Raw genomic sequence first — 26,044 nt, forward strand, 5'->3', positions numbered from 1 at the left:
TTTCCTTCCCTTTTTTTTTTAGAGGGAAAAAACGTGCCAAGGCAACAGACACGTAACCCTGCTATATAGGCATATATACATACTCTTTCTCATTAACTATCTCCCTTCCCTTGTAATACCGGTGGATGTTCCCCCACCTCTCCCTGGGAGGTGGCAGGATACTTTTGAGATATTTTGGCTCTTAGGAGAACAGCGTCTTTCTGAAATCTTGTCAGAAATAATCTCCAAGGAAGCATGCAGTTAAATGTACATCACTATTATTTCTCTCCTCCTAGGGTTTGTGTTTACAAAGGAATTTTGTGCAATTATGGATTCCCATAGGCTTTTCTAATAGCTTATGGTTGCTGACAGGGTACCATGGCTAAAAAAGAAATGAACCTTCAAGAAATCCTGAGGCTGTTATGTTGTTTTTCTTTTTTTTTTTTTAATAATTTTTATTTTGTTATATTAGTTGTTATGTTGTTTTTCTAACAGATGTTGAATCGAGGTGGTGGGGGTGGCAGCATCATTTTGATGCCGCTTCTTTTATTTTTGAAACCTAATGGAACCAAACCTTTTCACTAGGTGTCTCATAGCACTCAACATAATTTTTAGACTGCCCTCCTCGTTTTAAATTGAAGTTTTCTTTTCCCACCATTTGATAGTTTATGTTTCCCTATGTCTTGGGTCATTTTATGTTGTCCACACATAGGTGTTCAAACTTGCTGCTTTCTCTCCCTAAGTTCCCTTCTCTTTTCTGTTTCCCCGTTTCTTTCCACAAGAGGATCTTTTTTATGATCCTTGCATGTTCAATTAGTTCAGTGAGTAAAGGAGAGAGGTCTTATAGAACTTTCTAGCAGGCAGTGAGATAGAAGAATATCTGGCTTTAGTGCGAAAGGCTGATATGGAAGTGACTTAGGTTTGTGGATGGAGTTACCAGTTACCACAAATGACAAAGAGGAACAGAACTTGGGCTAGAAGACCTCTGTAACAAGCCCTTGTCATTGACTAACCCTTTTGTGAGCCCTCTTTTATCTTGCGTTCCGTCAGCAGCTTCTGTAGTTTGTGTCCTAATTGTTTCCTGCACGAGGGTCCGTGCTGTCCCCAAGGACAAAGCCTTTGTGTCCATTGCAGGCCACCCACGCCCATGGCAGCCACTGCTGTGCTTGTTGAATGAATGCTGCTGACCGAGTGAGTCCTTTTTAGCAAGTGCTCATTGCTATTAGCCAAAAGGGGTAACATTGTGACCCTTCTAGTCATGAGTAGAAATCCAAAAAGAAAACAAGCTGCCCACAAGCATGGACCAAAAAAAGCGTGGACAGAATCAGATACTGAACCTAATAATGCCACAGGTGTTATAGTTGGGCACGTGGCACGTTCACTGTTTTGATGTGATTTTCAGGTACAAGTGGGTAACAGAAGTACATTTTATGGTTTGCTCAGGTAAGCTGCTAGGGGAGGTAATGGAATGTTTTAGGCCTGCAAAAAGTGCCTGATCGTGTTGCCTACAAAATATGGCGAGTGGCAAGAAAGTGGCATTGGTATTTTCACAGCAGTAGCTTGCTGTAGTGTCACTCTTCCTCTTTTGTGTTTTAGGCGAGATGAGTGAGAGCCGAGCAAAGAGAGTTCGAATAAAAGAAGTAGATGGCTGGACCCTGAGGATGCTGATCGATTATGTTTACACTGCAGAAATTCAGGTTACGGAAGAAAATGTACAGGTGAGAGTAAACACCTCATACCATTTAGCTCTTCCTACATACCAGTTTTTTAAATCAAAAGAGCATACCCACACCACAGGATACTTTTTGTACGAAAGTAATGGAATTCATTGTTAAAACTGAATTTCTAAGGGACATTTGGAATGATTCTATCTTTCTAATGATGTTTCTGATTTCAATACCTTTTATAGTCTTGAAGTTCCAGTCTTTCAGTTCTCTGAGTGACACTTGTTTGTGAAAACGCTGTCATGTTCATCCATAACTACTGATTGATGCTGCCCACATTTTTCTATTCCCTTGAAGTTAAAATCTACAAAGGATGTTTTTGACTATTAACAGTCTTTACTTCTTTTACTATTACAGTATCTTCTGAGATTCTCGAATTTAGCTAAAATTTGACGTTGCATTTTCTTCTTTAAAGAACAGATGTTTTATATATATGATATAAATGAATAATACAGATGTATATAGTGTAGAAGGTGAAGGTGCCTCTTTTAAAACGGCCCTTCCTTTCTTGCTCATCCCAACCCACACACATTGATCTATTCTTCTGCCCCAGAGGGTAGCTTCTGCTCTCTGTTCGGTGTGAATCCTTTCAGACCATTTTCTATGCAATTATATATACCCATACACTCACACTCGTGCACAGTTTTCCTGATACAAGTATATTTTTACTACGCCTGTTATTCTGAAACTTGCTTTTTTCACTGTACAAAGTATCTTGAAGTTCTTTACACATCAGTATATGTGGGCCCAGCTCCTTCTTTTAAATGTCATCCCGTATATTAATCAGCATATGTGATTTTTCCACCTTTATAAAAGTACTGCGGTGAATGAAGATTTTTTTATTTACATCCAAAACTTCATGGAATAGATGTCTCAAATGTAATTGGTGGATCAAAGGATATATACATGTTTTAATTTTTGTTAGGTATGCCAAATTGCCATCTGAAAGTTTATATTTATTATTATATTTACTCCTTCCAACAGGTAAACTGTGTTTTGAGGACAACAAAAAGAATTAGGACTAACTTCTTAAATAATCTCTGAGTTCTACTTTGCTCAGATAGGAAAGTGTGAGCTCAGTCTTTTGTCCCTTGTAATTAATTGAAATATGATAGAAACTTTTTCCGTTTGGAGACTGAAGTCTTTGCACGTTAACTTGTTCAGACATGATGTTATTAAGTCTGAAATATTGGCAGTGGTGAAGCCTTCTGGTGATCTTTCCCAGGTGGCCTCATTTGCCTTTGTTTGGAAATCCAGTTCATGAGGTAACAACCTTGGTTGATATTAAAGTCGTGTATAAAGGTGTGAATCAATTGCTATGTGAACTTTGTTTTTAACCTGGAGGAAAGTGTTTCGTACATGCCATGGGGTAACAGTACCACCATGTCATCACAATCTGATTTTTTCTCTGTCATTATGCTAGTTGCTAGATTTGGGGGCATTGTTTTCAACAAAACGTTGTCTTGGTTTTCTTTTTGCTCCTTTTTTAAAATTCATTTGAGTTCATGGGCCTCATTGTGCCCTGTTTCTGACCTTCAACCAATGAATTGCTCATTGTCATATTCTGTGACAAGGGGAAAATTTGCAAAAGATGATTTAGGCCTAAGAGAATAGACTGTGTGAATTCAGCCCTCAATGCTGTTTGTAGTAGTTCTTGTGGTGGAGACATTGGCCTGTAAGGAACTGGGAGAACGCCTCTCATGTTTCTTTTAATAACTATCACGTTCCAGTCCTGAAATATTAGTCATCACAGCCTTTCAGAAAACCTCTTGCCATGCTGATTTGCCTTTTGTGTATATGTTCAGCTCCTACAGGAATACATTCAAAGAGCTGTATCTGGCAGACTTGCTAAATGCTTAATATTTGTGTAGTTTTTATTTTTGGGGGGAATGGGGGAAGAGAGCATAGGGTTACCTTGGTATGCATAGCCTCATTTATAGTCCATTGAAAAATACTTATTTTAGAAAAGGCAGTTTGGAAATAAAATTGATTAAAGTAAGTTGCCTTTTCCGTAACAAGTATTTTTCAGTGAAATACAAAAGAAGGGTTTACCTATCAGGATATGCCAGACTGCTCTCTCCTCTATTTCGTTTATTTTTGTCTGTATACACTCTGTTGGATCTTTCTTATAAGCACCGTTCACCTTAGGGAAGGGAGTGGTATGGTGGAGGTTTGTGGTGTTCCTGTTAAAGTTAAGCTAAAATTTCAAATGGCCCCAACTGGGAGCCTGCTCTGAGTATATCTGTTTCGAGAAAATTGATAGTGGGGATAGAACTTTCTGTAGTTCAAAAATTTGTTGTTGTAGGTATATTTTCTTATTAGACCTAGAATCAAATCTCTGGTCAGGGAGGTAACCTCTCTTTTAGTAAGTTTCTGTTTTAGTAATAAATAATAAAATATGATTTTTAGGATAGTGGATATTGTAGTGTTTTACTTTGGGATTGCATGTTTCAATGTAGAATCATGGTACCATAGAATGTTGAGGTCCAGCTGTCTTAGTCAGTTGGGAACAGAACAGGACCATCACCCTGTTTTCCCTGATTCCTAGTTTTGGGCTCCTTCTGTGATACCATATCGTTTCCTATTACACAAATTTAAAAAAATACATAACAGCTCTTTGAAGTGAAGGTTGAACTTTGAGTCAGAATGAGGGAATGAATTGATTTGAAGCATTAACTCCAAAAAAGGAATAATTATTATTGTGTTATATAAGTAATAGGACTTTAATTCTTGGCTCTTTAGGGTTGCTCTGATTTTTTTTGATGTTGCTGTTTTTTTGTTTAGGTTTTTAAACTTTAGTTTTGAGTTTAGGTATTTGCTTTTATTTATGGCAAGATTGGGGACTAATTTGAGCCAAATGAATTTGTTTGTGTGTTTTTTTAAGAGGGAGATAAAAGGATAATATATATCTTACCATGATCATGCTTTTAATTGAACTTTTTTTGTTGTTGCTATTGAGTAATTTAAATTTAACTTGTTTCTAGAGTTTCCAGTCAAATTTTATAAACATTATATAGCTGGGAACAGAGAAAATAAAGTCAAAGGCTATTATAAAGTAGTTTTTTAAATTTAGGAGCATCATGGGGCACCTGGGTGGCTCTGTCCATTAAGTATCCGACTCCTGGTTTCAGCTCAGGTCATGATCTCAGGGTTGTAAGATCGAGCCCCACATTGGGCTCAAGATTCTCTCTCCCTCTTTCTCCCCCACTCCCTTGCGCTCTCTTAAAAAACACATGCACACACAAACTCAAAAACTGTTTAAATTTGGGGGCATCGTGGATTCCTTTGAGAACGATGAAAAACTATGGACCCTTTCCCAAGTAAAGTGTACATAGCCATTTTTGCACAGAGTTTTGCATACAGTTTTAGAGAGTTCATTTACTTTGTCTCTCCCCCCCTCCCACGGTTAAGAATACTTAGCTTTATATGTGTGTATGTGTGTGTATGAAGGGTTTTTACACGAGTTTATTTTCAGCTATGTGCTAGGCATTTTATATATGTCTCATTTGATATTTATTACCTTATTAGATAGGTATTACTCCATTTTGCAATTAAGGAAGCTCAAGAAGGTTAAGTAATTAGTTCAGTATCACATAGCATGTGATACTGAACAACATGTTAAGTTGTCATTAACTAGTGTTGCTTTAAAAAGAGAGTTTATAAATTTGAAAATAAAAATATCTTTATAACCAAAAATATTTTTTTCATTATCTAAAAATTATTGGAGGTTTAACTCTTCTTCATTTGATGTGTTGATCAACATTTTTGAAGAATCCTAAAGCAACTTAAAATTTTCAAAACATTTACTTCATTGCTAAATTTGTGGTTTTGTTACATACATTTTAACTTCTCAGCTTTTGGGTATTTGTTTTGGCTTGCTGGAAGTAGCTAAGAGTTTTTTTCAGTTATGTAAGTGTGAAAAACAAAGGTAAGGATCTTAATAGACAGTGCCAATGTAGGTAAATACTCTTATTTCCAAATTAATATTATGAGTGTTCATCTATAAGTTCTGTCTACATTAGAATTTTTCTCATTTCAGAAGAATTTAAGAAGCATCTGATAATTGTGAATGGATAGGTTTTAAAGAGTTCAGAAAACTTATATGTTGCATAAATTGAAATTATTTGGGTTAGAAAATCTCATCCTTTTAGAAAAGGAACAGAATTTAAATGAGAATTTTTCAAGAGACAGAATTAATTTTTGGCAATAAACACACCAGAATGTTTTACACAATCTCAGTACAGTAGAAAATTCAACATAGTGTGTCCATTTTGTTGGTGATGTAGGGCAGGTTATTTTTGTTTCAAACCAGAAGTGCTCATAGTATATTGTATAACGTTTTACCAGTGAGGCGTTCCTAAAAAGAAGGCATCAGAGGGAATGGGCATCCACGGTAGGAGACCTGTTCACATGGTTGACCACTTAATTAACAAAAGGCTGTTAAAGTGGAGAAACGATCAAAAACGAATACATGTATACCCCAGATACTTTATTTTAACCTACAACATGAAACTGTACATTTGTATGCTGATCTTTTATTATAAAACTAGTATGGTTAGCTGCTTGGAGAGCCATATCCTTTTTTGCACATATGACATCATAATGATGGAGCAGCTCTAATTTTCTAGTTTTTAAAAAAGTGCAGCAAGAACTGAGACACTTGAAATCTCAGTGCAAAGTCATCTTTGAATTATACAATTTCTCTTTCCTTCCCCCATGTGTAATTTGAGAAGCTTTTTTTTTTTTTTTTGCAATAACACATTGATCAAGTCATTCTAAAGCAATCAACTTAGTTTTCATAGAAATAGCTCTTTTTTTACACTTACATCTCATTGGATTATATATGTTTATTCAAATTATGTAATTTCAATAACAAGTGCAAGTGTCATAAACAGATTTGGGAGTGAACCAAAATGTATGAGTTGGTAAAATGCAACTCAGCTGGGGCAGAAGTGTGCAAGCATACTAGAGAGTACAGAGGGCATGGGAGATTTGGTTAGTCAGGTGAGCAGGTGAAGCAGAGGTTGGTAAACCAATGCTTTTGGTGTGTATATTTTTGCATTGCTTAGATAAACACTGAAATGAGATACTTATTAGATGGATATTTATTTAAAATGGATATCGAAGACACCCTATCAGTTAAGCAGACTAATGGATTATCTGCTAAGTCTTCAATCCTGTGCTTGGTCCTGATGCTACAAGAAATGAACAAGATTCAAAGCATAGTAAATAGAGTATACGTGTTGGCTTTGCTATTGAAATACCACGTAACTTTGTCCAAAGTTCTTCTCTGAGCTTTATTTTCTTGTCTGAAATAGGGGGATAAATTCTGTTCTTTCTTATGTAAAAGCTTGTGAAACATCATTCATTAGATAACTGGTTTATGTACAGGTGAGACATGCTGGGACCTCACTAAAAGCATAATTGGGATTGAGGCTTGGGCCAGGAATGAATGTGGCCAAGAATAGGGGCACCAATCTAGGAGAGCAAGCGCTCAATAAGTAATTTTTAATTTATTTTTTATTTTAATTAATTTATTTTTGAAGATTTTATTCATTTATTTGACAGAGAGAGAGAGAGCGCAAGCAGGGGGAGCGGGAGAGGGAGAAGCAAGCTCCCCGCTGAGCAGGGAGCGCGATGCGGGGCTCGATCCCAGGACCCTGGCAGATGCTTAACCAACTGAGCCACCCAGGTGCCCCAATAAGTATTTTTTAAATAGAGGGCAGCATGTAATCCGAATGAAAGTGCTCCAGGATGACTGATAGCTTCAGGTCTGAATGGGGTGCTGCAGGAGGCATGGCAGCAGGAAGTCTCGTGGTGGTGGTGGTGGTGGTGGTGGTGGTACCTGCTGTTAGGCTGATGACAGTGTCTTTGATCCAGGAAGAGCTGCCCTGAGTGAACAGTGAGTCAAGCCTACAGCCCCAAGCTCGCTTGTTTGGAAAGAGACTTGGTAAGCGCTAGGCAATTATAATATCATAGCTATGTAAAGTTGGGATGGTGGACGGCAAAGCCAGGATTTGGGGCCGTGCTCAGTTGGGTAGGGCTTTAGGGCTCACAGTGTGGCTTGGTAAGCATTAGGATGCTTTGGGGAGCACACCACATTTAAGGCAGCAAGATTAATGACAGACTAGAAACACTGGTTGGGCACCTAATAAACTTCACAGTCTTGGTCAGGATTAGTTTAGGACTGAATTGGACTGAACTTGAAGCTCTAATAAGGCTTCTAACAGTTTCAGCTAGACGAGGCTAGATCAGGTGGGATTAATAACCTTTTTGCTGCTTCTTTATACATGGCTTGCTCTTTCCTTTCTTACTTCTAAAGGTATTGGGCTTGCCCGTCTTTCCATTGCCGGTGTTAATCCTTATCATTAAAAATGTATGGAGCATCTATTTTATGCCAGGCAGTATTGGTGATGCAATATCAAGTAAGACAGACAAGGCCCTTGTCCTAAGAGCCTTTACAGCCTGTGACTTTACAGGGTAATAGGTATTTCTTGTGACCGTATAGATGTGTATGTTAACCAGTGCGCATCATTCCCAGGACCTAGGTCTCTATGTGCTAGACTTCTAATCAGAGGATTGTTTAGTGAGCATGAAATCATAGAGAAGGGAGGTTACTTCGGGTGGATTCAGAAGAGCCCTAATGGACTATCCTTCTACTCCAAAACACATCTCTAGTGACCAGGAAGTTGATTGAGTGCTATCAGATCCAATGCCTGTCTCCCCTGTGTAGTACCCAGAAAAACTGACAAGTGATTTCTCTTCAGATGACCCATTTCTGAACATTTTATTATGTGGTGGTTGTCTTTTCTACCTCCAGGCCCTTGAGGCTGTAAGGAACTAGTGGCTCACTGGGGCAAGGATTCTTAGTTAGAGGGCAAGGCCCCAGTGTTTTGAATGCTCATCTGTCTCCATGTGGGGATTAAATAATAGGAACTATTTTGCACTTCTGTTAAAAATGATTTCTTCTGACAGAGACGGTAACTATACACTTGGCTATGCTTTAACCTTAATTACAGTCACAGTCCAGATCTGCCCTTTAGTTATCTTGATTGAATGGCCATTTTCCATTCTCAGCCACACAATTAGAAGTTGCCCATGTACCAAAGGAGTTCAGTAGCAGGCTTATCTTCAGGGTGAGCAAAAACATCTCCTGAGCAGTTTTGTAAATGTTTTTGGCTTAAATAAAATCATTTAAATGAAGTATATAACACTGTATATTTAAGTTACTGTTGAGCAACTCAGAAAATAATAAGGAGCCCCCTTAGATTGGCTCTCTGCTAGAAAACTTTCATGGGCTAGTGGATTCTAGCTAATTATTGTGTTAGAATTCAGAGCTCAAATCTTGAATTTAACCATGGACTTCAAGAATGGCCTTGAGTAAGACATTAACCTTTCTGTTTTTTAGCTATTATAGATAAAGCTGATAGTGCTTAGACACTTCACAGAAATGCTGTGATATATGAAATATGCCAGTTAAAGCTTATGAAAACATTAAAGTGCTCTATAAATGTTGAGCATAAATAAGAAATGGGCAGCAATAAAAAGTCTTGTGTCCATGAGGAAGAAGAACTCACTGAGATTGTTTGGGATTACTGGGTAAAAAAGAAATGGCTCATGTAGCCTTTCCCTCATTTTTTATATTCCGAATCAGGATATATATTTGTGACCAAAAAATAAATCTTAATTTGCTGTAGATTTCTTTTCGCCCAACAAGACGTGTGTATTTGGGTTGGTGTGGAGACAGCACTCTGGAGTGATTGCAGTACCAGTTTGTAACACCCTTTCCCACCGGTTTGACAGGCAGTGGTTCAAGAAAAAGTGATGTTTTTCCTAGCGTGGGTTATGGAAGCCTTATTGTTTTTCCATTTTCATGTTCTGTTTCTCTTATGAGATAGAAAGTAAGTTCTTTGTGACTAAAAGAGTTTGGCAGATGATGTGCTTAAATTACAGGTTAAAACTTTTAAAAACACATAAAATGTGATGAATCAAACTTTCAGGATTAGTGGTTGTCTATGGGATAGCAGTGGGAAATTATATCATTGAAGTGAATTTATCTGACATTCTAATACCCAGAAACCTGTTAAACTAATATGTTATCACCTTACCAGAATAGTGATAATTTTGGTTCATTATTATCCAAAGGCACAAAATGGTGAATTTCCTTTATATTAATAATTACTATAAATTTAAAAATTATTTACAATTGAATTTTGGTGTTAATTGCATTTTATTATATTTGAAGTCTGAACTTGGTAATCCTCATAATTTTAATCAAAATACTTGACCAGCTAGAATATATGTTCTCCAGTCATACCAGTTAAAATATGTTCCACTCTGTATAAAAGTATAGAATATTTTAATATTTAATTATTAATTTAATATTTAATTATTATTTAAAATTTAGTATGGAAGAAGCCATTGGAGGTCAGCTAGTTTGAGAAAAATCTAGAGGGTTTATCATAAGAACATGTTATAAAACTAGATGGACATCAAACTTGAAGTGATTTTTTTAAGTTTTTGTTTACAGAAAAGCTAGGTACTCAAGAAATATTAATAACTAAGGTATTTGTGGCTTTATATTATTAAAATATATAATTTTTAAAGAAGATCTTATTTATTTTTCCAGAGAGAGAGGGCCAGAGTGAGAAAAAGAGAGAGAAAGAGAAGAGCATGCAGGGGGAGGAGCAGAGGGAGCGGGACAAGCAGACGCTGCACTGAGCACGGAGCCCAGTGCAGGGCTCGATCTCAGGACCCTGAGATCATGACCTGAACTGAAACCAAGAGTCAGATACTTAACTGACTAAGCCATCCAGGCGCTCCTAAAATATATAATCTTTGAAGATGTCCACGGTTGAGTCATTTTGTGATTGATATCTTAAGTAGCTTCATGTGGTATATAAAAGGAGTTTATCTTGATGAGCAAAAAATGACTCCATCCTGATTGTGATCTAGCATCTTATAGCAGTGTTCTGATTGGACAAGTTAGATATAAATCAAAGTCCTTATTACTTGGATTTTTTTCTTCATGTTTGACCTGTGCCTCATATTGTTTACATTTGGACCTACGTGGGGCAAAGCACATCTGTGTCAGGCTTGCTACCAGTGTTCAGGGTCCTGCTCTCCAAACCCGTTAGGTGGTGAGAACCTAGAGCTGTTCAATTATCTGTGGTTCTGGCATATTTGGTTTGAAATAAGCCAGAGGTCTTGTAAATCCTGGTGTTATTGACCCACAACTTTAAAAATTATTATTACCTTTTGGACCTTGATGTCTTAATTCCATTGTCAGGTTAGTAAAAATGGGCTTCTCATCATCTAGCTTAAATGTATATCTAGCTTTCCCTGGTTATATGATTTATGAAAATTTCATTTTTTGTGAAAATAGAATATACCTATATCACTAGCATATATTCAAAAGTTGTTTTAAATTAACTTTACAAATACTAGTATAGAAATTTGGTCATGTAAATACATTTGATATATTTTCCTTTTATTTTCTTATTTGGGGTTCTATCAGGATTATTATTTTTCATTTTAAAAATTTGTTTCATAATTTATAAATGCCTTCCACTGACTTCTGGTGAATCTTAGTGTAGGCCTAAAGCACTCACTTTTTTTTTTCCTCTGGTGGGCTATTGTTTCCATGTTCAGTTTGCTAAGTTTTAACAAATGCATACACCATTAACCCACACCCAAATCAGGATATTGAGCGTTTATAACCTCAAGCCTCTTCCTAATAAATCTCTCACCTCTGACTCCAGGCAACCACTGGTATGATTTCTGTTATAACAGATTAGTTTGGCCTGTTATTGAACTTAATATAAAGAGAATCATACAGAATGTTTTCTTTTGCGGCTGACTTCTTTGGCATAACAGCATTTGTGAGATTTGTCTGTGTTTCTGCATGTTCCAGTAGTTAGTTCCTTTTTATAAATGCTGAATATTCTATTGTATGGATTTTTTGCAGTTTAGCAGGATGATGGACATCTATTTAAAGTTTTGGGCTGTTATGAATGAGACTTAAGGCACTTTGATAAAGGACATTGAGAAACACATATTCTGTAATCAAGCTCTAGTTGGGGTCAGGGAGAGGCTAATCAGTAAGGTGGATAAAGTTATTTAATTGCCTATTAAAAGGGATTTGATTTTTTTTTTTTTGCTTGACCTGTGCTTTCTTATCATATATTTTCTCTCTTTTTATTCTCCAGCAATAATTTGATCTTCTAATCTCTATTTCATGTCAAGCCTAGGCTTTGACAAACAGAATTGGGAGATAATTTATGAATATTCGTTACAGACAGGGTTAGAAGGAGAGAATATATAATCATGCACCTGAAGCATGAGAGACTATGGACTCTGAAAAACAAACTGAGGGCTTCAGAGGGGAGGGGGGTGGGGGAATGGGATAGGCTGGTGATGGGTAGTAAGGAGGGCACGTACTGCATGGTGCACTGGGCATTATACGCAACTAATGAATCATCGAACTTTACATCAAAAACCAGGGATCTACTGTATGGTGAATAACATAATATAATAAAAATATTATTATGAAAAAAATAAATTATGTTAAATAGAAAAAAAAATCATACAACAGAACAAGAGTTGTTTGTCCAAGGAATAAGAGTATATTACGTATGTGAGTGTTGGGATGTGTGTGTGTATGTATGTGCGTGCATGAATGAGTGTCCATGTGTTTTAATTTAGCATTATATTATTTGTGAAAACAAAAAAAAATCTTTAAAAAATATTAGCAGTCTCTTTGGTTTTGAAAAAATTCCTCTGGAATGAACTTGGTAATCATAGGGGGTGGGGAGGCTGTGAATAATATAAATCAATTTAGAAAGAAGATGAAAAAGGAGCAGGCATAGACAAAAGGGCAAGAGGAAGAGAGTAAGATAGGAAAGACCAAGAAGGAGGAGAGGAAGAGGGAGTTGTATGTGATAAAGCAATACAGTGCACTGGGCAGTGGAGACAGTGAAGGTAACTTACTTTGACAATTGTGCTTGGCAGTTAATTTGGCAGTTACCATCCACAGTTGTGAATATATCCATGCAGCACTTTTGAAAAGCCAGAAACAACATTAGTCCCTGTACTAAGACTCATATCTTACCTTTGTTGAGAATCTTGGGTCCTTAAACTTGCTTGCTTTTATTTCAGTTTTTAAAACAATATTTTTGAGGCCTGCTGACAGTTCTTGTTGGTCCCTGTTTTCTTCATTAGACAGTGGATTGATGCCTCAGTCTCACCACCCTAAACTAACCAGTTTAAATTCTGTGTTGAAGGTGGATGTGGAGTCAGCGATAGTCTGTTAGTCTGTTCTTTATTCATGAAATTCTGAGGTTGTGGAAGGGAAGAACTCTGGAGAATACAGTGGAAATACAAGGGGAATTTTGATCTATAATAGGCATAAATTGCATGATCAGTTAGTCAAGAGACTAGTAGTCATGTTTTTGATTTGAGGTAATTTTAGAGAGGCAAGACTAAAGGAGAGTAAATAAAAGTGGATTAATGCCCATAAACAATAACAGAAATAGAATAAAATACTCAATTAGGAAGAAGGGGCCGCCTACCCTCCATGTTCCCATCACTTTGCTAAGTACTGATCTCATTTAGTTTTTATAGCATCCTGGACAGAGAGTTGTTTTTTTAACAACTCAGAGAATTGCAGCTCGGGGGGTGGGGGGGGTTAAGCGATTTTCTTGGGTCACAGTTAATATGGAGCATGTCCAGCATTCAAGACCAGAGTTATTCTTGAGCTTGTGGTATGGTTTCCATTCTCCATTCTTTTCATACTAACTCCATTCTGCCTCTGAGGCTTTATAGGAACTCAGTGACAGGTTGGGGATTAAAATCTCCAGCGCCTCCGGACCTCAGACTTTGAGATCTGAAGACTTATTTGAAGGGCAGGAGTGCTGGGGTGATGGAAATTACACATGTCCCTACTAAATGTAAGCACTGCGTATTAGAATCGAAGCTCTAGGCTGGCTGGTATATTTGTCCATTTTGTTGACTGCCATATCCCTAGAACCTAAACTAGTGATTGGACCCTAGACTAGATGCTAAATAAATATTTGTTAGGTGAATAATGGGGGAATGCCCATAGGACAGGCATGTTTGATGAATAGGCCCTGTTTGATGGATAGAAGCGGAGCCAGGCAGGAGGTCCTGGGAGAACAGGAGGAAGGGAACCTGGGAAAGCATTCTGCATTTTCTGGGCTGGGACCCAGGGGCAGGATTTCAGCCTCTGGGACACCTGGCCCATGCACAGCAGAGTCAGGCCGAGTTATTGATGCCCACTAGGGAAGGATCCTAGTTAGACGCAGGTGGGCTGGGTCTGGGTCTGGGAAACAAAGCATCAAAGTGCCTAGGCTCACATTAGCATTGACATGAAGTTGACTAGGTTGAGCTGCATGTAGTTAGAGCCCAGAGATGTTCTCTGTGATTAGAGACAGGATTGGATCCAGACCCAGTGCTGCGCGCTCTAGAGCCGACAGATGCGAGGGCAGGGAGCCAAGCTGTTGTTAAGAAGACCTGTGCACTGCTTTCTTTACTTATGTCCATTATGTGTTAGAAAAACTAGATCGTGTGGAAATGTTCAGTTTTGTGTTTTTTCTGTCTTTGCCAACATTGTTTCAGTAACCAAGTTCATTGAGATCAAAGGAACTTGACGTCTGTTAAGTTTTTCTAATATAATCATAGGTTAGAGCTAGCTGTGTATCCATCTCATTTTATAATATTGTATGCTATTGCAAATATTTTAGAGATACTAGTTTTTTAAAACCATTATTAGTCTTCATTGTCATTGATTATAATGTTTCATCATGTGGGTTTAACATAATTCACCTAATTTTTGCCGTATTGCTAAATCTGTAGTTGTTTCTGTTTTTTTCCCTACTCTTACAAATAATACTAAAGTAAACTTTGTGGATGTAGCCTGTTGTTTTTTAACTGTTTTCTCAGGGTAAAATTTCAGGAGCAAACTTCCATCATCAAAGGCTTTAAACTTTTATATTTTTTGGTAGCTCTTGATGAATGTTGTCTATTTCTTTTCTAAAAGAGTTGACTAGTTTACACTGAAGGGAAGAACATGATAGGGGCCAAGGCTTACTACCCCTCAGCCTGAATATATGTGCTTGAAAATATCAATAGTTGGGTGCTGGGTGGCTCAGTTGGTTAACTGTCTGCTTTCGGCTCAGGTCATGATCCCAGGGTCCCACATCGGGCTTCCTGCTCAGCGGGGAGTCTGCTTCTTTCTCTACCCTTTCCCCTGCTCATGCTCTCTCTCTATCTCACTCTCTCTTTCAAATAAATAAATAAATCTTTAAAAGAAAAGAATATCAATAGTCATAAAATGCTGTCTCATTATTTTAATTTATATTTAATAGCCAGTGGGGTATCAAGTATATTTCCCATTTTTGTACATGGTGTTTGTTCTTTTTCGAATTGTCCCTGATTATGTCTTTTACATAATTTGATCAAAAGAGAAAACAACCTTATGCCCATTGTAAATGATCTGGCATAGAACATGATCTTGTGAGGGAGAAAGGAAATCCTGGCATTCTGTTGTCATGGGATTGAGTGTTCGATTCAGTCCAAGAAGAAACCTTGAATTAGAGCTAATGTGCTCCTTGGCCATGTGCTAGGCATTGTGTTGAACAGTAGATCAACTTATTTTTTTTTTCCAACAACTCTACAAGGTAGGTGCTATCTTTGTTTAAACATTTGAGCCACTGTTGAATAAGTGAGAGATTTTAGAGAAAAGTTAGGTTAAAAAGAATGGGAAAAGCAGCTGTAAAAAGGATAGTAAAGGAGGGGTAGTTTTCAGCCTGTGGGAAAGCCACATTGCCCACATATTTCCTCTTTCTTTACTACTTTTGCCTTTCTGCCTCGTTTATTAAACCATTGGAAGTGACCTCAATTATGAATGTATTCTGCTTAGGAGTCAGCCTCTTTTAAAACTTTAAATATCTCTGGAAGGGATTTGTTCTGGAAGTTGATGCGTTATTAACCATTAGTATGAATTAATAATAAGATGGTTTTCCTTTTGACTCTGCTGGTTGTAGCCATCTCAGTTGATGGAGCTTGGGAAGGGAGGTGTTGGGAGGAGGGAGGTGAGTTAAATATAGTTAGAGGATGGAACACTTAGTAGTCAGGACAGGCAGATCTGTGTAGGGAATCATAACTGGGAGCACAGAGCAGAGGCCAGCTCCTGGTGGTTGAGGTTTAGGGTTTTGAGATGTGGAAGTATGAATGAGGTGGCAGGATGCCAGGGTCAAACACTTCCTGTTTCAAAACTCTGTAGGCACCCACCCAGACCTACATCCCAGAAAGAGGAAGGAAACTTTCTTTCTCCTTCTTTCCTGCACCCAGTGCCCCATAAGGTCGCAGCAGTCAAGTAGTAATATTATATTCATTGATACTGTGATTTATAACTATTTTTAATACTGTTTCTATGACTAAAAGAGTATCAAGAAGCCAATTGAAAAAAATAAACTTGTGGAACATGACTTGTTTATAATTTGGAGACTAAATGCAGATTTTAGAAGATGTATAGTACCGAAAGTTGCAGGTTATATTTCGTAATGAGATTTTTTTTGGTCCAGCAGCAATATAGCTTCTTTAAGTTGGGGAATAATTTCTTCCCTCTCCTCATGCCCTTTGAACAGCAGTTTCTCTGTTTTCAGGTCATTCCTGCCACACAAGGCCCTTACTTTTTTTTTATTTTTAAAAGATTTATTTAGTTGAGTGAGAGCGCATACACGCATGCTCTAGAGCCGGGGGGGGGGGGCGCGGGCAGCAGGAGAGGGAGAGTGACTCTCAGGCAGACTCACTGCTGAGTGCAGAGCCTGATGCGGGGCTCTGTCCCACGACCCTGAGATCATGACCTAGGCCGAAGTCAAGAGTAGTGGGATGCTTAACTGACTGAGCCAACCAGGTGCCCCCCTTGCTCTTTACACAAACAGGTGCTTCTAATATGAATAGGAAATGGCTGGGAAATTAATAAAAACTTTCTTTTTAGCAGTACACTCACTATAAAGTTAATAGCGACTGTGCTGTTTTCATGTTTGCATGTTTCATAGACATCTGGAAATCTTGTGTATGGAACAGTCAGACCCCTTGGTAGTCTTTTCCAAAAAACACACTGCTAATGGCTCAGGATTTAAAAGACTTACTACATAAATTATTTCCCCCTATGGAGTAAATGCCCAAGCTGAAAATAAATTGCAGATCCTAACAGCCAAGCAGAAGGAGTGTACTTGTCTAAGCGAAACATCTTATGTGTAATTTGGCTTGTCAAACAAAGTGAAGTAGGATGAAAGCATCTTACTTTAAAATGTGCAGCTGGTGTAAGAGTGTCACACGGGTGCTAATTGTTTGTCTCGGGTGTCTTCCATGTCTAGTGTTCCACTTGTCTTCTCTAATCAGTGGTAGCTTTCCCCCTGCTTCTTTGTTCATTGCAGAAAATGTCTCCACAGTGTAAAATGTTCAGGCTTTTATTGTCTCCGTGTTTTGGAAATCAGCACATCTAGGTGAAAATAAATTTTTTCTATTTACCAAAATGATTGATTTGAAGTTGTTTAATTAGCTGGTCATGTTTTTTTACTTCATGTTTTTCCCAGCACTTAAAGATATTGCTTTTCACATGAACAAGAAAAATAATGTGTAGAGTCTCAGAAGACTAGTTTGATGATCATAGGCCTTTGAGACTCATGGTACTCAGAGGACAGGCCAAACTGAAGCCATGTCGGCAAATGGTGGGTGATAATCACCGAATAAATAGCTGCCTTTACCATTGCTACCTTAGCTAGAATTCTAGAGATCCAGAAGCACATTCTTTTACTTGCTTTTCACCAGGACCATCTGAGGAGGCTTATGAAATGTGTCTCAGAACTATCTGCTTGGGGGACGCCTGGGTGGCTCAGTCGTTAAGCGTCTGCCTTCAGCTCAGGGCGTGATCCCAGGGTCCTGGGATCAAGCCCCATATCGGGCTCCTCTGCTGGGAGCCTGCTTCTTCCTCTCCCACTCCCCCTGCTTGTGTTCCCTCTCTCCCTGGCTATCTCTGTCTCTGTCAATTAAATAAATAAAATCTTTAAAATAAAATAAAAAAAGAACTATCTGCTTGGGAATAAAGAGGGGAAGAATTTAGCCATCATCTTTCTTTGACCATTCTCCATAGGTCAGGGCTGGCCCCACCAGCATTGTTTCTCCTGTGCTTCCAGATGGTACAGCTGTGAGTTCCCAGGGCATTCCCTGGCTGGCAAGCCAGAGAGAGGTGTGCTGGGAGGTGGGGTTGAGGCACTGTTAAGTTACATTTTCACGGAGGTGATCAAAGTCTACTTGGACCTGGTTGCTGCAGTGGTGGCTTGAGCAAGAGGTAAGCCTGAGAAGATTTACAGTAGGACACAAGTGTCCCATATAGACACATTCTAGAAATAGAATTTGTATTTCTGGGTCAAAGGACATCCAAAATCGTATCTCTTTTAAAAATACAAATACCCAGGAGAGTACATTCAGGTTGATTCATTTATTATGCATCTAGATATTTTTCTAGTGCCTGGGGCTACAATGGAGGTAAAACAGATATGACCCCACTGGCCCAGAGCATATATTTTTCTGCAGGGAGAGAGACAGTAAACATGGGGGCAGATACATAAAATCATTTCTGACTTTGGTAAGTGTTACAAAGGAGATGAAGTGGTGTGATGCTGTTAGTGGTAACCTGAAAGGGACTGAGAGATCATGGTGGGAACACCAGGGTCTGAGTGGAGAAGCTCAGGGTTGATAGACTAGAACTAAAGGGGGATGAGGAGGAGGTTGCTGGAAGGAGAGGTGAGGGCTTGACCCCGAGACACTGCCAGCTATATGTTTTTTCTTACGCCTCAATATAATCAAGAGAGATCTTTCTGTTTTTGGAGTGTGGCCATCCCTCAGCATACTGTATGGCAATTAATCACTTTTCGATTCTTAGACTATATCATTAACATTTGTATTATATAACAAACATAATTGCTTTTCCTTTGATGTTTTGGAATATACTTTAGATCTTAGAGTGCCGTAGGGTTATTTTCATCAATCTCAGCATTAATGGGGAAAATGGAGCAAATGGAAATTTTCCATTAGGTCATAATGCTATGTGGCTGGAGGTTTATTGTGTCAATATAATTCCACTTCATATAAGAAGCAGCACTGTTCAGCTGTACCTTTGCTCTAGGGAGCTCAGAAAAATTAGTTTTTAAGGCATAAATTTATTCTTCAGACCTCTTAATTACAATGCCCAAGATATTTTTGTGACCTAAATAGCAAATTAAGAAACCACGTCTTTACATTGCTAGGTGTTTCCCACATTTGTTACTAATAGTGGAGTTTATCCACTCTGTAGAAAATATGCCGTGGGATTGCAATAGCCCCAGATTAAGGCACATCCTTCCTTTTCAGTGATACGCAAAAGCCATAAGAATCTGAATGACATCACATATTGAAAGATTAGAATACTAAATGTGACCTTCCAAGTCAGAGATTTCTAAAGTTCAGCAATTTGTGTGTCACCTTCATGATTTTGCTATATTCTGTACTGCTGGCACTATTAAATATTAATGTTTTTCTCTATGTGGATTCAATTCTTGCTTAAATAAATGTACTTTAAAAAGAATATTATTGAAATAAATAGAGGGTAACTTTAAAAACCTACTTCTAACTAGTGACATAATGTTTATCTGGGTACCATCTAAAAACATTATACTCCGGTTAATGCAGCTCTCATAGCAGACTCGACCTGTCCCATACCAGGTGTGTGACCTTGGGCAAGTTACCCAACTTCTCCAAGCCTCTGTATTCTCTTGTGTATAATGGGGACAATGAAATATTACTGCCTGCGAAGTGTTTAGCACAATGCCTGATGCAGTAATTACTCATTAAGTGGAAGCAATTACAAGAATGTATTGTTGAAGTGATTGTTGTCTTTATTACTCTTGCTGAAAAGAGAAGTATTGGAGATTTAGAAATTGGACAAACACTGCCATTCTGCACCTATGGAGAAGGCTCAAGGTAGCAGAAAGAATCATAGGCCAAAGAGTTGGCAAATTTGGTTTTATTTTTAGCTTTCCACTGACCAGCTGTGATGATGTTTTTGCTGGCAATCTAATAGACAGAGTAATCTAGAAAGTTGGTGTGCCCCTTGCTGCTTTCCTGTTTTCATCATGAGTAACTGATGATCACCATGGGTCATGTTAGTAAACCTGGGCCAATTATTCATTGTTTCTGAAGCTGTATGTAATTACTAATTAATAAGCTATTGAATTTTAGTACTAGTAAAATTACATCATAAAACTGAGGCATTTTTTAAGGATTTACTTACAGAAGGATATTATGAGTAAACTTGTTTTATACATTTGACTAACACTTAAGGTATATTTAATATATATTGTTTGCCAAGCATTGGACCACTTGACTCATCATTGCTATTAATTAAAAATTATATGTGAATTTCTAGCAACAGAGCCTACTGTTGAAATAACTTTTTCTGTCCCTGGCCTACATATTCCACAGTTTTATAAATTTCATTCTCCTGATAAGGTAGATCTGGGCTTGGTAGTGGTGAAGTTGAAGGTAAGGAAGCAAAACAAAAATTTTAAAAGCCTGCCGTAGCTGCTTTTTTAGATGGATATGTATATAAGTGAGGGCATACATGTGTATGTTAGCATAGTATGAATCAGTCACTAATTTTTTTCACTTAAGAATATATCTTAGACACTGTCTCATTCATATAGCTTCCTCATTTTTTTGAATGACTGCAGAGCATTCCGTTGAGTGGAGGCGATATAAGTGTTTAATCAGTCTCCTCGCAGTGGACATTTAGGCTTGTTCCTAACTTCTGCTGCTACCCACAATAGTGCTCCAATGAATGTCTTGTGCATGTGAGATTTTGTGCATTTGTTAGAGTACCCGTGGGTTAAATTGCTGGGTCGGAGGATATGTGCATTTGTAATTTTGATTCAAATGGGCAAATTGGTTTTCAAGAACATTGAGACACTCCTACCAGCAGTGTATGAGTGAGCCCATTTCTGCTCAACTGCTTTTTCCCCCACAAGGCTTCTGTCTTTCTATATTACCACCAGTTTGAATACTACTTTCTCACACTGTATTGTCCTTGGGAAAATGCTGATTAGATGGGTGATCATTAGTATTTGTGCAAATTTCACAGAGATTAAATTTTACACTGAAGACCGCTTTCTTAACTGTATGTGTTTGCTGAATTAAATGGCAGCACTGTTAAGCATCTTGGAATGTACTTTACATTGCTTTGGAGCACAATTATACCAGTGTAGAAAAACCTCCACTTTGCAAATTATAAACAACTTGAGGTTTCCATGGAAACCATTCTCATAATATAATGAAACACACTATATATTATAAAAAGGTTTCGCTATATAAACAGCATTATTTGCATTTTGTTGTTCTTAAATTCAGAAGGAAAAGGCCGCTAGATACTGTTTTTATATTTTTAGAGAAAACTAATATTAGTTGGGGAAGTTGCATTAAAAACACATGAAATTATTCTTTTAATCCTTAATTCCTAGCCATTTGAGTGTGTACATGTGGGTTAACTACGTATGCAGCCTCTAGATTGGGAGGTAAAACTTCTGTGGTTCCTTTAAACAAATAGACTAGTTTGTGTTACAGAAAGACATGAACACACTCTTTCTTTTATACATTTAAGATTTATTACATAGATAGGGAAAACTTATAAAAGATATCCCAAACTACTGTTTCTTTTCTCTTTTTCTCTTTGGGCTACAGCTTGGCATATATGAAAGTCAATTCGTGAAGGAACTTAGGTTTTATTTATTTTTTTATGCTAATGTGATCTTTTCTAAAATTGACCATTGTTCTAATAGTTGAGGTTTATTTTTTTCTTTTGGCTTTTATAACAGAGCAGTAGATGTTTAAGAACTTCTTTTTTTAATGAAGTTTTCCTATTTAATTTGACTTGCAAATGTGGTACTTAACATCGCTTCACACTAATTCACTTAACAAGAAAAAAATATTTCCATTATTGACCTATTTGAAAAGCAGTTGTGGTATTAGATATAGTGTTTATAGTGAAGATAATGGTTAAATCCCATAGAAAAACTCATAATTAATACAAAATCTCTTGGAGTTATTCAAATACAAATACAAATTAAAAAGTTAATATTAGGTAATTACCTTTTGTGTTTTCCTTTTTAGCACATATATTACATTTTAGAGAAACTGTCTGATTGTACTGAGACTATTGAATTTAAAATTGTTCTGTCCCCTAAGAAAAGCAGTTTGTTGTGTTATTCAGACAGTGGAAGAGCAAAATGAGTCTTTGTTGTGGTATGTATTACCTTGGGCTCATGTCTTCCCTGCGAATCACTGAAGGTCATGAATTGAGGGGAAAAAAACCATTTTCACTGAACCATAGCACCACCTAGCATCCTAATAATTTATGTTATTAAAATTCAAAGATACATTTTGTTTATTCTTATAAAAAAGAACCACTAATCTAATATGATCTGATATTCTTTTATATTCTTCTGACCAAGAAGAGATCTTTGAAAGATTCTATAGAAATTATGGGGAATGTGGGGCATCACCCTTTTTGCAAATAATTGTTCCATTACTTTCCATGGAGCGTTTGGGTCTGGATGCAGATCTTAAGTTATGGCAGCATGTGTTGTGATCTGTCTAGGAGTGGTAAATAGTGAGTGTTCCTCCATCCACCTGCCTCACGGGACTGACTTGTATGTTGCAGGTACTTCTCCCAGCAGCTGGTCTGTTACAGTTACAGGATGTGAAGAAGACCTGCTGTGAATTTTTGGAATCTCAGCTTCACCCTGTCAACTGCTTAGGAATTCGGGCTTTTGCTGATATGCACGCATGCACAGACCTCCTGAACAAAGCCAACACCTATGCAGGCAAGTGAAATAGACCTCGGCTGAGTTTGAGATGAGGAATCTGGAACGCTTGAGTTCTGATATGATTCTGTAGTGATTTCCGGAAAGTTGTGTCTTGTTTCTGGATCTGGACTTTATAAAAATACATTTAAAAAAGTAATGTATCACTGCAGAATTGAAGCATGTTTACAAAATTCTGAACTTAAAAAAAAACTCCATAAATTGGTATTGGGCATAAAGAATAGAATAACTAGTTTTATGCAATTATTGAGTCCCTATGTCTTTTTCTTTCAAATTGTCAAATTAACAGACGTATGAGAAAATATTTGCATATGAAATTAAGTCATTTAATCTCTGTGGCTTTGTACAGCCTTTTCTTGAACCCAGGAGAACAATTTTCTGGCTTAAAAATTTTCAAGGCGTTGAAGTCTGGTTGCCTTTGGGCAGAGTGGAAAAGTAGATCTGAAATCGAGGCATCTTTCTCCTTAGACACTAGTTCCCAGGATATTAGTTCCTGCTGGTACCCTCCTCCTGTGGCAGGGGGCAGCCCATTGCTGTTGTTAAGGAAGCCATCACTTTGGTTGCTCTGTAGGACCCTCTGATCCCCTATCTCTCCAGCTGAGGAGGAGAGTTTCTTGTTATTGTTTTGGATATAGCTAAAGTATGTGAAAGTAACCTATAATTGATTTTGCTCTGAATTTACAAGCATTTAAAAAATACATATTAAAGGTGATTGTTAGGAAGTTTCTAATTTTTTTAACCATCTTTGGGGAGATAAGCCTGGTGGAAGTTATAACCCACCATCTCTGTCCTGTATTTGTGAGATCCAATAAGAACCGTTACTATAGAACCTTCCAGGACCACTGCCCGTTACTGTGCTTTAGAACCCTAACTTCCTCCAACCTTCAAATGCAAGAGCCCCTTGCCTAAATCTAAACTCTGCTGCACAGTGTTTACTCTGATGAGTAAGGGACATGGTAGCACATTGACCCAAATAAGGGGTATGTGTGCGTGTGTGTGTGTGTGCGTGTAAATGTGTATACATGTGCACGCACAAAGCACTGGAGAGAAGTAATGCTAGCATCCCTATTGTATTTATCAAAGAAACAATGGTAAGTGGTTAGTTGGAGGAAAAAAACCTTCAGTGCTGCAGTGAACACGGGTCTTACGATGAAAGAAGCCCACTTGGGAGGGACTGTCACTTGTGGAAAATGAAATCTGGGCAAAGTAGAAGCATATATGTCAGTAAATTTGAATTTTATAGATTTCTTTTGAATGGCCTGATTGGCCTGACTACCCTTTATAAAATTCTTTTCAGTGGGAAAAGGTGATCTGAATTTCAGAAAGCTAATTTACAGATGAACTTTTAGCACACAACCCTTCTGTAAGTTGGGGAATGCCTATAATATGTAATGATATTCATGTAATCCTCTTGAGTGGGATGAGACATTTTAAGAAAAACCAAAGACAAATTTGGATTCACTGATGTGTTCCAGTGTTCTTCAGCTGTTCTTCAGCTAAATAGAAAATTTTCCTTCTAAATCCGTAAGATCCATTACCTCTAGACATAGTGTGCCTGTTATAAGTGATTTATATTGGGAGAATGAAGGAGGCTTGTATATTTTTTGATAGTTTTTTCTGTGTGAAACAGTCACTGTTAAACATATCTTTCTTGGGCAGCTAGTTGTCTCATATGACTTGATACACGTTATTGACTTTTAAAAGATAGGGAAAGGGACTGGGGACAGAATGAGTAAAGCAGGACTCATGCAAAAGATGTCCACACATAATTCACATGATGTACTAGAACTCTTAGTTCTGTTCCTGTCAGAACCAGCTCATGTACTGTGTTTAGGAGATTTTTGTGAGATTTAATTATTTCTTTCTCTTATTTAAAATCTTAAATTTAGTGTGGTGTACTACAAAGTATGAACAGTTATCCACCAGATTTGAACACCTCCAGGTCTTAGTTTGTAGAGTCCTTCTTCATAATTATGCAAAGAATTTTTTGTGGATGGTTTATTGACATTTTCAGCAAAATTATTCTTACTTTTTAAGAAGATTTATTTATATATTTTAGAGAGAGAAAGGACGGGGAGGGGGAGAGGGAGAGAAACAGACTCCCCGCTCAGCTCGGAGCCCAACTTGGGGCTCGATCCCACAACTCATGAGATCATGACCTGAGCTGAAAACCAAGAGTTGGATGCTCACCAGCCACCCAGGTGCTCCTAATGCTTAATTTTTAATGCACTACATTTTATTTTATTTTTTAAAAAATATTTATTTATTTATTTTAGAGGAAGAGAGAGAGGGTGGGAAAGGGCAGAGGGAGAGGGAGAGAGAGAATCTCAAGCAGACTCTGTGCCGAGTGTGAAGCCCAACTCTGGGCTCAGTCTCACGGCCCTGAGATCATGACTTGAGCTGAAACCAAGAGTCAGACGTTTAACTGACTGAGCCACCTAGGCGCCCCTAATACACTATATTTTAAATCAAAGTCTAGTTTTAAAGGATATACTGCCTTTATACCATGCTTTTGAATCTTATATTTGCTTGAGTTTATAAGTAACATTTTACAACATCTTTTATTATGAAAATTACAACACATGTGAAAATAGAATAGTACTCTTCATCAAACGTTAAGAGTTGTCAATTCATGGAAAATCTTGTTGCAACTATATACCCCTCTGTTTTTAACTATCCCCCTCCTCTGTTGTTATTTTTTACATGTAAACTTTTTAATGAAATCCAATATATATATTAGATATATATTTTCTCTCTCTACATATATATATGTATGGAAAAGTACACAGTGACAAGTCTACATCTTGATGAATTTTTGTATCCTCTTGTATTATTTGAAGCAATTCTGTCGTATTATTTCATGTCTATTTCATTCTTATAATTTTAAAGAAAGAAAATCGCAGTGACCAACCTCATATAATGAACCTATTTCCATATACTTTGGTATATTAATAACAAACTTTCTAAAGTAAATAATTCAGAATAATACAAAAAAAACCAGTTGTTCTTCCTAGTGAAAATATCTGATTGTTGTTTATATCTTATGCAAGTAGGAGATGGGGAGGTAAGGAGTCCGTCCACATGGGAAGATAACGGTCTTTTTTTCTGCTGTGAACAAATAATTGTTTAGTCCTTCCTTTCTTTCTTTTTGCAATTCAAGCACTTTATGCATCCAGAAAATCTACCCAAACTCCTAAAGTACTTTCACATTCAAATCCTAGAGCATGTAGAAAGGTCTGGGAGAGTGAAGGGGGACAGTGGCAATTGGGCAAGTTAATACCTTACTTTTTCATTTTTCTGTCCTAGGCAAGTGGGCCTGTGACAGGCCTTCCTAGGCAAGAAAAAAAGAGAGAAAACAAGGAATACAGAGCAATAGAAGGGTTCATACCTGCATGCTTACAG

The 26,044-nt window shown here is 37.5% G+C and overlaps 1 protein-coding gene across 4 annotated transcripts in view; it reads left to right on the plus strand.

The window, feature by feature from the left end:
* KLHL2 (kelch like family member 2) overlaps nt 1–26,044 on the plus strand; it is a 96,455-nt gene that overhangs the window by 31,953 nt on the left and 38,458 nt on the right. For 3 of the 4 annotated variants that reach the window (XM_026499597.4, XM_057310162.1, XM_044384414.3), the window contains 2 exons: nt 1,576–1,697; nt 22,480–22,642. In XM_026499597.4, the coding sequence (XP_026355382.1) occupies nt 1,576–1,697; nt 22,480–22,642 (285 nt within the window). The remainder of the gene's footprint in view (nt 1–1,575; nt 1,698–22,479; nt 22,643–26,044) is intronic. The other variant, XM_026499598.4, reaches the window with a different exon arrangement.

Source organism: Ursus arctos, unplaced genomic scaffold (genome assembly GCF_023065955.2).
Source record: "Ursus arctos isolate Adak ecotype North America unplaced genomic scaffold, UrsArc2.0 scaffold_11, whole genome shotgun sequence".
Classification (NCBI taxonomy): domain Eukaryota; kingdom Metazoa; phylum Chordata; class Mammalia; order Carnivora; family Ursidae; genus Ursus; species Ursus arctos.